General features: G+C 35.0%; 1 protein-coding gene across 6 annotated transcripts in view; it reads right to left on the bottom strand.

Annotated features, from left to right (window-relative positions):
• Window positions 1–3,563: 3,563 nt before the first annotated feature.
• LOC142339258 (uncharacterized) overlaps window positions 3,564–15,861 on the bottom strand; it is a 129,867-nt gene continuing 117,569 nt past the window's right edge. For all 6 annotated transcript variants that reach the window (XM_075389139.1, XM_075389135.1, XM_075389137.1 and 3 more), the window contains 5 exons: window positions 13,647–13,790; window positions 12,702–12,857; window positions 12,380–12,589; window positions 11,776–11,835; window positions 3,564–4,402 (listed from right to left, as the gene is read on the bottom strand). In XM_075389139.1, the coding sequence (XP_075245254.1) occupies window positions 3,722–4,402; window positions 11,776–11,835; window positions 12,380–12,589; window positions 12,702–12,857; window positions 13,647–13,790 (1,251 nt within the window). In that variant the 3' untranslated portion in view covers window positions 3,564–3,721. The remainder of the gene's footprint in view (window positions 4,403–11,775; window positions 11,836–12,379; window positions 12,590–12,701; window positions 12,858–13,646; window positions 13,791–15,861) is intronic.

Below are 15,861 nucleotides of genomic sequence, written 5' to 3' on the forward strand. Positions count from 1 at the left end.
ATTTTATGATGTTTGACAATTTCTTCACTTAATTTAACATTTTTTGAAAATTTCTTGTACAAGTCAAAAGATTGGCATCTATTTCTACACAAACTTTAACATTGTGAACTCACAAAAGCGTGAACAAAATGGGCTGAAGTATTCAAAATTAGCAAAAAACATCGCTCGAAAGCTCTGACCAAGGTCTATTCAATGGGCTAAGCCGGACGGAATAATTATAAGTTTAACACCGTGAAATATGGCTTTATAGCTAAAACACAAAACTAAAACCATACTCCACTAAGTCTATATACTCAGCGTGATTGCTTTTTTCAGCACAAATATATTTAGATCAGGAGAGTGAGCGAGTGCAAAGTTTTTGCGTCAAAATTTCAAGGACTTTAGATTTGATTTATTCAAACTTTGTCTGCAATGATTGTTCTGTCAAGGTTCTCAACAAACTTTCTTTTCGAAAGGTAATGTCATCTTAATCATTGTCAGTTACGTCAGGTAAAAACAAAGCAAATGAGCGTGGTGGCGTAAAAAACATTTAGAATAAGATCGAAGCCGAAACAGAATAGATGCAAGGGATTATTAACATTTGTGCCCTTGTTTAACGAGTGCTCATAAATTGCAACTCTAGAAGCAGAAGAATCCCAACGTCTTTGTTAAGTAATGCTAATTTTTTGTCGCACGAAGTTTGCACGAAATTTGGACGCTAGAAAATCAAAAGAATTTTTAGATCGCTCGAAAGTTGCACCATTTTGGGGTCGCACAAATTTTCTGGGTCGTTTTATGGTCGCACCAATTCTTGGGTCACACTACGGTCTGGTCAGAGGACTTTGGGTCGCACGATGGCCTGATCAGAGGTCTTTTGGGTCGCACTATGGTCGCACGATTTCCCGGGTCGCACTACGCTCTCATCAGAGGGCCTTGGGTCGCACGATGGTCCGATCAGAGGGCAAAGTCTGGAAAATGGTCTGATCGGAGTGGTCTAGGGCCGCGCACATAAACCTGGGTATTTATTCACTTCTGCACTTAAGTTTACGGTAGTAAAAAAACTGCTAAGAGTTTTTCTAGTGATTGACAAGTTGTGTGACAGGGACGGATATATTAATCTAAAAAGAGAATCTCCACACGAAAAATCCAAGCCAACACTATCGGAAAGAAGCCAACCTCTTTATTTGAAGAAAAGCAACTTAATGATCGTTTGCCCCCCTGAAAGATTCAAGGGTCAACTGTACTTGGGACTGATAAAAACTATAAAATGCATGATTTTACAATGAACGTTATATCTACCCATTTTCGGTAGTTAGAATAATAGTATATAAAACGTGTAAAAGTATCGTTGTTTTTTTGTTAGAAACGGAACTAAACGCAGCAAAAAAAATTCTGCAAACGGTTTTGAAATTACTTCACTAAATAATTTATGCAAACGATTGTTATTTTTCGGGGAGGTATCCAACAAATTGTTTGGTTAATGAATTTGCAGAAGAATGTTTTCTCAGAGGAAATTTTATGAAATCATTAGGCTGATATTCCCCGTAAAGGAATGTTGTTTCCAAAAGAAAAACTGTGGGGCTTGTATTTTTTGTTTATGAATGCTTTTCGCAGAGATTTTTGTGACAGTATGGTTCCAGAATGATATTGGTTCGGTAACTATAGTCAAATTCGGAATTGCTCTTTTAAGTGTTTTGCTCTTACAGTTGGGTAAGGTAAGTTCTGCTCTCCACATTTTTTCAAAAATCATTCTCCGAAATTCCCATTGTGTTATATCAACTTTACATGCAAAATTATCTGTACTTTATTTAAGTTGTAAATTTTGTTTATATGAAGCTTTTAACTACTTACGGAATTGTTTGCAACAGTAAACGTAAGTCATGTTCACAGAATAAAAATCTGAATTTTTTTTTACAAGTGATCGCAACTCTAGATCAGAAAACCAAAAGTGTTGCTCTTTTCCCCTCGTAACCCCTGAGCCGTATGCAACCATGCTGTTAAGTAGACAATAGCGCAGATTTTTCAATCAATTTCTTTTAAAAAAAACTGAGAAAAATAATAGGGCCAATGTATGATATAAATTTTGAGGTTAATAACAGTTTTTTAAGATAAATGATATCTCAATTTCATGAAAAATTGACATAGCCGGCAGTTTGCCGGAAAATGGCCGCGATAGAAGCTTGTGGCCTTCCATGAACTGAAACAAGTAAACAAATAGGATAGACAGGTTGACCATCAGTCCTTTAATAGACCACTAGACGTTTCGATTAGATTCGGACTGTCATTTTTATGAGCCACATACGTTTAATGAGAAAATAACCTAATAGAGCTTTTTCAAATTTATTATTCGAGATGAAAAACTCAAGACTCTAGTACTCAAAAATTAGGGCAAAAACGGTTGGAACTACTTAGATGCACACTATTGACCTTTAACTACTAAGTGTTCATAAAATTTAGAGTTTATTAAGCTGGTTCGGAAGTAATTTTTTGAGTGAGGTATGTCGCGCAATTGACCTAAAAGCAGATCAAATGGCATCACGCAAACAAGTTTTAACTGCGAAGCAGTAGAAGTCACGGAAGTAATAGAAAAAGTCAATTTCAAGAAGTCAGGTCGTAAGAATCATCGATGGAGACGACGAATTAAAAAAACATAGCAGGACAGGTCCTGGCGAACAATTCAAAGAATTTTCATTGACTAATTAAAATAATAGACCTAGAACGGACTATGAGTGAATTGGGAAAACCATTTCTCAAAAAACTCAAACAAAAAAGAGAAAAATCGATGTCAAAATGCCGCATGTGAACAAAAACCACTAGCGAGAAATGGAAATTGGGTTCAAACAAAAAGCTAGGCCTCGAATGAAGTATGAATGGATTGGGAAAACCGTTTGAAAAACCCGATCCAAAATATCGAAAACAGTAAAAATCAAAATGAAATAGCTTATGTGATCAAAAAACCACTAGAGAGAAAGCGAATTTTTGTTCAAATACCGTTTTCGCACTTTTTTAAAATTTCACACAGCAAAACCACTGGCTTTTTCGCTCCACTTTCTGCGTCGGCGTGACCAAAATCACTATTACAATTTGACTTCAAAAATCATCATAATGAGTGAACAGATCTTGAAAAAAAACACAGCGCTCAAATACAATTCAAATTCTTTGAATTGTAAAAAAAACCACAATGTCCCCAATAATATCCGCTATCGCTTCGCGGATATTAATACACAATTTTGCAGATTAGCGATCTCATTTTCATGTGCACGTTTTTTAATCACACGAAAGGTTTCCACCGAAACTCTTTTGTTGTCTCAAAAGTGTACATATGTGTTCCCTTTTTTTCAATGAATGATTATTAGATAAATAATGGCCATTAGATACAAATTACGCTGCTCGAGCAAAAATGTTTTTCTTGCTCAGTCGTGCAATGACTACATTGGGTTCTGAAGCATATTCTTTATCTTGCTTGTTTTGAGGCATAGAATTCGGCCATGATAGGCCAAAATTGCAAGTTGGTACTCCGCCGCATTTTTCCTATCATCAAAAGGGATACAGTCGGCTGTATTATTTGTAAAAAAAAAACGAAATAAAGCAAACATTGTGATTTAATTAGATTAAAACTAGTCTCAGGTTGAAAAAGAAAACAAAATCAATTAGATAACTGCAAAATGAATCGATTGCCATTTTTCAGCTGATTGGTTGATTGATTGCAGTGAATTGAGCAACTTCAGTTTTGTCTGATTGTTTAAACTGATACAAATGTAGCTTTCTTCCTTTTATCGGAAGAAGAATGACCTCTGAGGTCAATTGCTACACTCGAGTTCTTGTCGGAGCTTCGACTCGGAGGATAGTTCCGAAAGGATCCCTGTCTATTGGGCCCCCCACCTGATTGATGTTGCTGAGATGACCGACCCCCCATACCTGTGTGGGGCGACGAGTTACTGTTATACTGCTGGGGGTTCATATCCCCCCGATCACGACCTCCCCTATCTCGGTCTCGATCCCGGTCTCTTGGATCACGATCTCGATCTCGGTCCCGATCTCGATCTCTCTCCCGTTCGCGGTCCGATTGGTGATTGCTTGATAGGTCACCCCTTTCGCCACGATCTCTATGCATGGGAGAGTTTGTACTGAGAGCGTTATCTTGGGTAACTAGCTTCCGGTACCCGTCTCTTTCGCGATCCCGTTCCCGATCCCGCTCGTTTGGCTTGACGGCGTTTATAGAATTAGTTCTCTCGGTTTTGTTCGCTGAGTTGATAATAGAACCTGATCGGCCGTTATCGTTTGAGTTATTGATTGCAGTGTTGTATTTGTTTTGTCCCACTGTTTTCGTGGGTGTTTTGTCGGGTCTCGTATCGAGGGGCAGTTCGTTGGGAATATCGATTGTGACTGACGGGGCGGCAGGTTCTTTTTTAGGTTTGTGTTTCTGAAGCAATCAAATTAAATGTCTCGTTTGAAACCCTATCTGTTCATCACTCTCTATTAATAAACACCTTTTTCAAAGATATGTCTTTTGCATAGGATGGGGTTTCAACTAGGCTGTGCTATCTTTAATCTTAAATTGATTATATCAGTATAGCGATAAAAATATGGAGGCCAGTCACGAATCTCAAGGCTATATCAATTTAGAATGGCAGTTAACCTGCTTCTGGCATAAAAGTTGTCACCATTACAAACTTCATAATAATAGATTGCGCGAATCTTTCCATGAACAACTCTACCCTATATAAGACAAGGAGGCTCGTTAATGTGCGTTCGCACATGATGTTCCGACCCGAGCTCATCTACATTTTTGACTTAATTGTCAACCAAATGAAGAGATAACAAAAACAGATGTTTGAAATAAAAAAATCGTTAGAAAACCTAACTACTTATTGAATTTTATAATGCCATGCAAAATTACAACACTCACGAGTTCTGCCATTAAAAAGACTACGAGAACAAAGAAAACAAACAACAAAACAAGCAAAAACAAAAATTTCAAGGCAAAAACTCAATATCTAAATTTAAAAGCACATAATATCAACGTCAAAATGAAATCAGATAAAACCTTAACTACACAAAGTTACTATTGCCTAACTATACAGCAGATGAAAACTTTCCATAATGAGACTAGGTAACAAGTCGACAAAGAGAGGAAGTAATGATCAAAAATCGATCAACATCTTTAAAACCAAATAATTTCAAAAGTCTTAAAAATCGTTAGCTTATAGCAAAACACTTCTGGGTAAAATTAGTAAACATTATTGTGAAAGCAATGGGAACTGTCTTTGGTTAGACTAAGCCATTGAAACGGACCAAAGATACAGAAAAACTCAAAAACTTTTGAAATTACAAATTATTGAAGCCATTAAAATTATTAGCTATTATCTGAATAATATATAGTTTTAATTCAGTTTTTATTTATACTAATTCAGCTAAGTTTGTACTTCAAAAAAGTTCATTTGGGCCATATTTGGAAATCATTGGGATCTGTTATTACGCGATTGTGCTAAAGGAAGAGAAAAAGAAACAAATACACCACTCACACAACTTTTTGTAAAAACGGATGTTGTCCTGCAAACAAAACAACAGTTACGTCACAATACCAATAAGCGTGTTAACTTTCAAAACACAAGGAATTGTATGGGACCTCTCAATGATGAGAATAAAATACAAGTTGACAAAAAGAACAACAAAAACGAAAAAAATTGAAAAATTTTCGATAAACACTAAATCAAGAAATTTATGACTATTCGCTATAAACTGACCACTTCGAGTAACCCATTCATTCAATGTTTAACTACAAGCTTATGAGATAGGTCAGCATTTTACGGCTACATAAAGAATGAAATTAAAAATTGCAAATTAAAAAAATGAGCGAGAAAAGTGTCGAGCGAAAAGCCATTAAAAGATGAAAGTTTCAGTGAAAAAAGTTTCTAATTTCAATTTATTTTTTAAAAGCAATAAGATTTCTCTTTTTAACAATATGACTTCAAAAAATCAACAAATACGAACAAATACCTTAAAACCAGGAAATTTTTGAGAAAACCCGTAGTATCAACGACATCAAATTCAATAGATTTCAACGGAAGCCAATAAATACGCTAGACTATGCCTTGATGGGACACCAACAATGTCTGTCATCCAAACAGCATCAATAGGACATAACAACAAATCACTGACTATGAAAACAACAACAAATACAGTCAAAATCTCAAGATTCAAGAGAAAAGTGCGAGAAGAAAAGGTCTGGGCCACTTAAACCATAAGCTTTTCTCTGAACGCATTTTCTATGATCCACTGACCGTGTTCTCTAAGCCGAACGGAGCTATCAATTTTAAGATGATGTGATAAGATTTCAAAATGAACCACGATTTCGAAAAAAATATATACAAAAATAGAAAAAACAAAAACAACTCGTGCATGTAAGTCATAAAACCAATAGTTAAAAGAGAAAACCGCTAACTAGACAATTTTTGGTGACGTAGAACGGAAAAGAGACCTGACATTACTGAGACTGACTTAAAGTTCACGAAAATAAGTTTACGATTGGTTAATGTTCAAAAAAATTTTCGAAAAATTCTTTTAAAAGTTTTGACAGCGATTAAATTCAATAGCTTTCAACGGATGTCAATGAATACAATAATTTACACCTCGATGAGGGGACAAAGATGTTTGTAGAGCGTAACTAATCAATAACACATCCTAATAAGTCTTATGACCATGAAAACAACAATATATACATATATATATATATATATATATATATATAATAAGGCAAAAACCAAAAAATCATTAGAAAAGTGCGAGAGGAAAGTGTAGAAGCCAATTAAACCATGCGTCTGTCTCTGAAAACGTTACATATGATCAAATGAACGTCCTTTTAAGCCAATTGGAGCTATCAATGTTAATATATTGTGATAAGAATTCAAAAAGAACCAATAATACGAAAACATCCAAAAATTTGGAAAAAATTTTGTGAAATCTTGCATTGGAGTCAAATGACCAATATTTAGAAGATAATATGCTAACCAGATTATGTCGTTTGCGTTAAGAAATGAGGGGGTACTGTAATTACTGAGACTGACTTACAAATCAGGAAGATAAGTTTAAGATTGGTTAATGTTGAAAAAAATCCGAAAATTTTTTTTCAAAGTCTTAACAGCCATTAGTTGTCCATGTAAAGCTAGACAGGTTCACTTAATGCTCATTACGAAACCTATTGCACTTTTAGTCAATGAGTCTATGCCAGAGGACTCCAAAAAATTTTTAAAACCTAAAAATGAAAGAAAACATGAGTGATTCCTTGAAAAAGAATTTTTATCATTGGGCATCATTTGACAGTAAATGACTTTTTTCATTAACTGAACTTCGATGTAAAATGTGACTAGTCTCACAGTGATTAAAAAACAAAAAAAGATAGGAAACGTTTTCTAAAAAACAGCACTTGAATTGAATTCGAATTTTTTTTTTATAGTAAACTTCGTTATCAGACCAGAACTAGCCTTTTTATTGTCTTTTGTTTATTAGTAACACAAAATTGCTGCCTATTGTAGCCTGAAATATAATTTTGAATTAATATTTTTTTTAGTAGAAAAGATCGAAATATACACTAAAATTACACTAAAAGTGAACAAAATCATGTAAATATCCCGTGTTCACACAAAAATTTAAACCTCGATAACTTCTCGAAAATTACGAAACTAAAAAAAAAATCTTTTTAATTTCGAATTTTACGCTGGACGAGCTTTTTAATGATACCACTAACATTTCTCTACGATGAATATATCGATCGGCCAAAATTGACTGAACAAAAAAAAACCCAGTTGAGTATATAGTTCTTCCCCCCACAAGTGGGGTCGGAACAAATATTTGGCTTTCCCATTATAGACACCCTTAGCACTCGGGCCAGATTCCCCCATACCACAATTGGATCTTTTATGTTTGTGCCCGCTATTTTCCGTATGAACCAATTTTTTTTTCTGATGAGCTGTATACATTTTAGCACGCAAACATGCTTTCGTATGCAATAGACTGAATATCATACCAAAAAAGGTTTAGATGGTCATATAATTTGTCTGGCACAATGTTATTATCTTCGAGAACAAAATTACAGTAAATTTGACGCTAAAAACGATAAAGCATCTTGTACGGCATTGTGTTGCCGACAGATTTTTAGTCAATGGGTTTGGCCTATTTGTGCTCATTTTGATTTAAAATCTGTTGGAAATGTGACCACGCTCAAATAAACAGGAAGATTTACGAGTTTATAAAAAGGGCGGTAACAGTTGCTCAAAATTCCAAACATTGGAAACAATACATCAGAACAAGAAATATGGATTAAAATTTGTTACTTATAGTACTTTCGTATTTCGTTTTTCAAATCAGTTAACTTTGATTGAACTGTCACAGAAAGTGCATTCTAAGATAAAAAGCGTTTTTATGGAAGTCAGTCAGCTTGACAGGTCTTTCATTTTCAATAATTTATCATCAATGCTTTTTAACTCCAACATGCTTCATCTTTTCCCAAATAAGGACAAGTTTGGAAATGGCGGGGAATGTAATATTAAAATAGGATGCTGTTATAATTTTTTGTGCTAAAAATAGAAAAGTAGAAGAGTGATTTTTCCATATTTAACACAAACGCACTTTGGTTGCCGGTATATGCTTGTTTCAGTATTGATGGGGGGGGGTAGGGGGGTCGGAGATAGACGAAGAATTTATCTCAACGTGTGACCAATTTAATTTCACCTGGGGATATTAAACAAAAGCCACTTATTGCAGTGTTAAACCGGGCGTGAATTATGAAAGGATTGAGAAATGATGGCTGTTATTTGAGAGAAACAGAAATTGGTTTCTAGTTCTCAAAATATGAATTTGATTAAAGGTCCGTTTCAAAAATACCGATGGAGTACTTTGGATTAGAAGAGTGGTCTTTTGCTAAGGCTTATTAGCTGATACAGTACCTTTCAATTAATGAGCTTTTGAATATTTGCTTTTATCGAAAAGAGTTATTTCAAATGAGAAATTACGTTCCGCATCAAAGATGCTTCAAATGTTTTAAAATTTTGGTAATAGTCGCGTATCAAGGTGAAATTTGTTTTAATATTTGATACAAGCAAATGAAACACGACCCCAGAAGGAGGAGTGAGCGGGAATTCTTATGAATCTACGTAACGCTGGAACAGAAATGCATATCATGGCAGAGCCAGAGCAAACAGTTCAATTTGCTACGCCAGAGCAAACGTTCCGAAATATCCCTTAATTCATGTTTGTTGGATTACTGACAACTAAAAAACCATTAGACAATTAGACAAAACACAGCTTAAAAAAACAAAAAAAACTTACAATTAATCGATCTAATTTTTAATAAGAACTGACCTGCTTAAAATTCAAAGGCCTCTACTCAGCAAACAAAATTCCTCTATAAACGACTCAATGTGAAAAACAAGCGGAAAAAACGAAAACAGAAAATAAGGATGAAACACTACATTGCAAAAAGCACATTGGCTCGAGTATAAACACTCGGCTTGTCACTGTTTTACTCACGTATTTTAAGCACATGTATTAGGATTAGGAGAAAGCGAGAGCGAAAAAGTAGTCAAGAAAGCGAGAGCGTTTCAAGTCAAACGTATCCACTCGTTTGCGGTATCTATTATCCGCAGGTTTGAAGTCACTAATTTCAGCAATTTTATCCTTGTGTTCAAATCCGGTGGATGAAAGTTGAAATGGTTTGTATAATTGGATCTTGTTTCGGCAGACACCCCGAGCAGACCACATTTACAGGCGAACCCACATCTTTTCCAGAAAACACTCTTTGGACGTAAAAACAAAAAAGGGGAGAGGCTGTAAATGAAAAGGGGCTAAGCAGGCTGGCTGTTGCGCTATAGCGTTAGCTTGTTTTAACGGAGAAACATCTGTTTATACAAGTTCAGAAGAAGAGAAAGAAACACACACACGCAACATGTAGCGTGTTGCACTGAATTGGGGGGAGCAGAATACACGAGATAATGAAGAAAGATACCAATACAATTCAACTCAGCATCCCCCATTAAGCTGCAAAATCACACGAAATTATAAAAGTATAAAATTTTTACCAGCTCTTTCGATATATTAGATTACACTGATCGAAACGTGACCGCTGTAAACTTAGAGATTGAAATGTCTTTGTTCTAAATGAGGGATTTTTATAAAACCAGTTTCATAAAATATTTATAATTTTTGAAAACAATTTCTGAACTGAAGGATTTTATTTTATGAAAGTATCGATTCGATTCATGAAAAAATATAAAATAATTTGATCAAAAAAGCACCATGTTTGTATACTAAAGCAAGAGAAATTTTCTACTTAGGAATTTTTAGGAAATTAATACGTCAACAAGAACAATTTCCTACTGAAGGATTTTTGTTAAATTCACACTTGAACAAGACAAAGATCTTACTGAGGGATGTTATTGAAACTAAATTGGTCAACAGAAGGAAACAAAAAATGACAGACAGACATTACCATATCATACAATTATTAATATTAATGATCAAAATTGAAATTAATATCATAGCATAGTAAAGAGTGAACAGCTCCAGAGACATGAAAGTTTTTTTGTTGAAAAACATGAACAATGATGGAAACTTAGCGTTTAAATCGCATTATAACGAAAATTTGCCACAACTATTTAAGAAACTAATGCATGTGAATTATCCAACATTTCATTTAAATACAATTCTTTATAGTTCCAATAAAAAATTAATCTTTAAAATATAAATTTATTAATTACGTTTAACATTTTACTTTTGACATAAGTCATTCATTACCTAAGTTAGTGCAATAAATTTAATTTGGCCCGGGCTATAAACAAACTAATTCACATTTGCATGAGAGCCTAAAACAAATGAATGGTACAAATTGTCGCGAATAATAGCGACGCAGTTTGGGGAATTGATCGCTCTTTTACATAGTGCTTTTGTTGCTCTAATTCGCTGACGAGATCAGCAAGAGAGATCGGCAATGTAGTGGACGTGTTCCGCATTATCGCTGATTTTGTGCTAACTTGCTAAAATACGAAAAACCAACGAATTGACATCAGCTGATTTAGAGTTAAAATAATTTCACATTTTTTTTTGTCTTTTATATTCACGCTGAAACTCATTTTCATAGATTTATTTGATGCTCTTTGACGAAAATAGTTTTGAGACTACCAAACTGTATATTAGAAAAAAACCCAACCACTTAAAGCGCAAAAACACAGCATATCGGAAGCATTCCTATGTAGATTGGTTTCTGTTGAGAGGAGGCAATGAACTATATGGTGGACTAAAGCAAAAACTTGCATTAGTTTATGGGAAAATTTAGACCTTTTTTGGACGGATCGCCGAATTAAGTTGGAAGCTTGGAATACGATTGTTGCAGTTCTACAATTCTTTCAAACCCCGTAAAATTTTTTAAAGAGTAATGCAGACTTCAAAAAGAATAGAAAAGACTTTTGAAGTCAAACGTGTTCGAAGTCAGTATATAGAGTAAAAAAATAATTTGGTGTAGATACTGCTTGGTTGAGGATCCTAGTTAAGGTCTGATAAAATACTGTTCAAGGGTTGAGCCTATCTCTGTTCATTACGCTGAACCGAAATTAAAACGTCTGGATTTCCAGAGGCAAAAATAGCTCCAGACAAAATCATTTCATAATAAATATGAATAAATCAGGCCTTTTGCCTCTCATATTTTTCCTATGACATAGATTGCAATAGCAGACTATATGACATTTCGGAGCATGAAATAGAAAAAAAATTTTAAACGTTGGTTTTGAAAAAGATGTAACTTACTGCTAATTTTTCTGCGTAGGCGGCTTCGTCTTCCTTCAACTTGTCGGTCACTTGTCGAGTCTGAAAAAAAGACAATAAATTTGTTCTTAATAAGAGACCCAGCTAAAGAAGTACACTGAACAGAACATTAGACAGTAAAATGTAAAGTAGCTCCATTTTTCATAGTGAATTTTTCTCATGCCTAACATTGCTTTCTGTGCTAAAATTAAACGGAACGGGTGTCCAAGTAGAATAGACCATATTGATTTTAAAATCACCAAAAATTGGCGGTTTATAGTTTTGTTTCTGTGATTACGGTTTCACTGCCCGCCCAGTGAACCGAATATTGATACACCTTGATAAGAAACATACTAAATCTTGGTAAATCTTGCCAAGATCTTGACATGGTACTTACCATAAAAGTATCAAGATTTGTACAAATTTGCAAGATCTTTGAATGGGTATCAAGAAACAAGATCTTGACAAGCTAACCAAGAAAGATTAACCTAAAATGGCAACACTTCATCGCAAGTCTTTAAATAGCCAGAAATACTATTTGTCTTGGTTTCGAATAGACAGAGTAGAGCTGTATTTAAATACGAGTATGTTGTGAGAAGTGAGTGACCTTGTGGAAGGCGTATAATCCGAATGAGAGATTCCACAGGATGTGGATGGCAGCTAGGACAGCCATGGTCATGATGTCCAGTCGGAAGGCGAGGTGGGTGAGTTCCTCTGGCTCCAAACAACAGTTGAAGTGTCTGTACACTGTGTGAAGAACAGCAAATGCCACCACCAGAAATGTCAACATAAACACTGAGAACAGAACGTACACGTCCTAAACACAATCACCACTCTTCTAATCATCTCCATATTAATTTCGTGGGGGTGGGGGGATTGGAGTGCGCTATATGTAATGGCAAAGACTCCAATATTGTGACTAAACTTACGACTAGAGTGAGGTATGAGATGGTAGGTAGGGAGTTAGAGAGCATGAGTTTGTACGCGACTGAGGTCAACACCAAGGTCAGGGTGCCAGCCAGTCTGAATTGCACGTTCTCTGGCTTGTTCGCAAAGTTGCACATAGACATCACAGCGAAAAATAACTGAAACAAACAGAACTCCTAGATTATAATGCCTGTCCGAGAAAAGTTGAAGTAATCGACCTTTTCAAAAATCACTGGACAGAGTTCAAAGCTCGGAGGACATTATGGAGTTTACTAGAAAGACAGATTAGTTGGACTTAAACGTAAAAAACGTTGGCATTCAGATGACAACATTGATGCTCCATTGATGCAATGGCGTTTAGTTTATCGAACGTCATTTTTTCAAATTTACAGAAACAGACCGTGAATTGCTATTGTTTAGGACCATTTCAGGTTGGTTTGTTGAAATATAATTTGATTTTATCACGTCATCAGAATTTCAAAATTGAAAACAGCTAAATTTTTATGTCTAAGAGTGATAGCATTTCAAAAAGTATGATTCATACAAGATTTTGCACGAAAATCTGGAGTTGAAGATTCTAGCAATATTGCATGAGCAGCTTATATAAGTATATATAATGAACAAACTCGGATTCAGTACTGAACATCTTTAAAAGCCGGTGAAATCTATTGTGTTTCATGTCTAAACTCTGATTCAGCGCTTTAACAGCGGGTAAAATCAGTACCGAACACTACTGAACTCTGATTCAGCGGCGCATTTCATTAGAATTATGTATTTTGAGCAGTTCACAACAAATTGGACATTATTTTAAATCCGATGACTGGGATTATGTCCCTGCGTTCAGCAAATCCACAACAACAACAACAACAACAACAACAAAATAAGAGTTTGGCATTGAAGATGTGCAGTACTAATTTTACTGTAGAGATACTATTTCAGAGACTGACCATGACTAGGAAGCAATTGTAGAGGAAGTAGTTGAATTTTCTCTTGACATTGCACCTCAGCACTAGAACTCCATCAGGTTCACTGTCTTCTTCTGCCTGTGCATTGTTCTCTCCAGTCTGCACCATTTTAAATATGTCCCACTCCTAGAAAACAACAAAATCTTCATTACGCCACAAAACTTCCCGGACCTGAGTGCTATGATATTTCAGTACTGAATCATAAAAATTTCATTATGATTTTCACTATTGACAACAGAGTTCTGGTCATAGCACTTTATAGAAAATTCATAGTAAAATTCTGAAATTAGTATGAACATAATGAACTTCTAATTCTGTATTTATCATGGTCATTATGATTTTTGTCTCTGTTTTTTAACTGAACAGAATGAAAAAGAGCCATGAACTGGGACTTGGAAAAAACCGATAGGCAATTCAAAAAATTAATTCAGCAACATTATTTTGTTATTTTTAATTAAAAAAGCACATGAGCGGTGACACCTGATTCAACTACTGTAAAATTGTATTCTCAAAATAATTTAGCCGTTTATGATTCTACAATTTAGTAACCAAAGTTTCTCAAGAGCCGTTATAATTATAAGAGCTATTTTGCCATTTACCACCGTAATTTGCAATTGATAATGCAAAGGTTTTTTTTGTAATTATATACAGATTAGGCTCTCTTCTACTCCTATCTCAAATTAACACGTTGTTCACAGATATCATGGTGAACCGTATTCGGAAGAAACAGTCCCAGATAAAACAGTCCCAGACAAAAAAGTCCCAGACAAAACAGCCCCAGACAAAACAGTCCCGAATTGCAAAACAGTCCCATTATATTCCCAGACAAAATAGTCCCGAAAAAAAATTGAAAAGATTGTAAATATTGTACAGGACTGTTTTGTCTGGGACTGTTTTGTCTGTTTACCGTGGCCAACAGTAGGAAATTAGTTCGAACAAATTACTCAAGAAAAGTATGTTTTTCTGCCTTGTGTGGCAATTGGTTGCAAATTAATAATACAAACTATTGTACATAAAATTTTCTATAAGCGAAAGTTAAGTCAAATCATAAACTAACTGGTCGTTTTGGAACAATATTCAAACGATATTAGACAAAAATTAAAATTTAGACAATCACAAACTGAGAAAAACAAAAATTGCTTAAAATCTTTCAATGTTCAAAATGATAAAAATTTAGAACAATTCTTCATTGTTAACAGTATCACGATGCTTTGAAACTAATTGAAAATTTTGATTAGTAAATTTTACCACCATTGGTATTTGTTTAACCCTGTGTCCCCCCACTGGTATCTTGAAAGGCATCCCCAGTGACATTTGTTTAAACCATGAATGCATTTGAATTATTACGTGTGAACACGTGTTAAAAATCTTTCAGAAAATATTAACAGAGCGGACGTTTGGAAGTAGTGTAAATTAATAGAAAGTAGTGGATAAAACGGGGGTTTCAGCCACCAGCCCAATTTGTCTTTCCCCCGAATGCGGCTAGCATGAGGGGGAAGAGACAAATTGGGCTGGTGGCTGGAAGCCCCGTTTTATCCACTACCATATGTGCATGGTTTTACGCGCCGGATAACATGTAAACGTCAACCAAGAACTTGTTGGTGCTTCTTATTGGGAGTAACGGGCTTTGTGATGGAATCTACTGCTGAAAAAAATGGAAATATCATTGCCGATATATTATACCGGGAACTTAAATATCAAAATTAAAAATTGTTCAAAAGGGCCTAAGATCAATGTTTGAGGTGCTTAAAATGCGGCCTAAATTTTTTTAGGACTGGGGAGGGGGCGCTAGCGGAAAAGATCCAAGTTTCCTATTATCAAAACCTGACGGTTATATTACAGGACTCTAGCAATAATATAAATAACTATACGATAATTCTAACAAAGTCAGAATTTACATTCACAGAAATTGGAAAAAGATAATGACACAGTAGAAAATGTGCAAGACGCAGAAAATTCTGGTGACAATTTAAGAAAAAGGATTGAATTTCAGATGAAACTCAGATGAGCATGTACCCGGGTCACCTAACATACAAAATTTCTTCGAATTCATACAAGGTGATATATATGCCTAATAATTAAACTTAGGCCAATTGATGGCTACAAAAAAGCATGTCTTTAGTCTCTATGATTTGACAGCATTTAAACCATTATGAACCATACAGGGTTGAAATTGAAAGCTCCGATTGGTAACACT

This window comes from Convolutriloba macropyga, chromosome 5, assembly GCF_964194025.1.
Source record: "Convolutriloba macropyga chromosome 5, txConMacr16.3, whole genome shotgun sequence".
Taxonomy (NCBI): Eukaryota; Metazoa; Xenacoelomorpha; order Acoela; family Convolutidae; genus Convolutriloba; species Convolutriloba macropyga.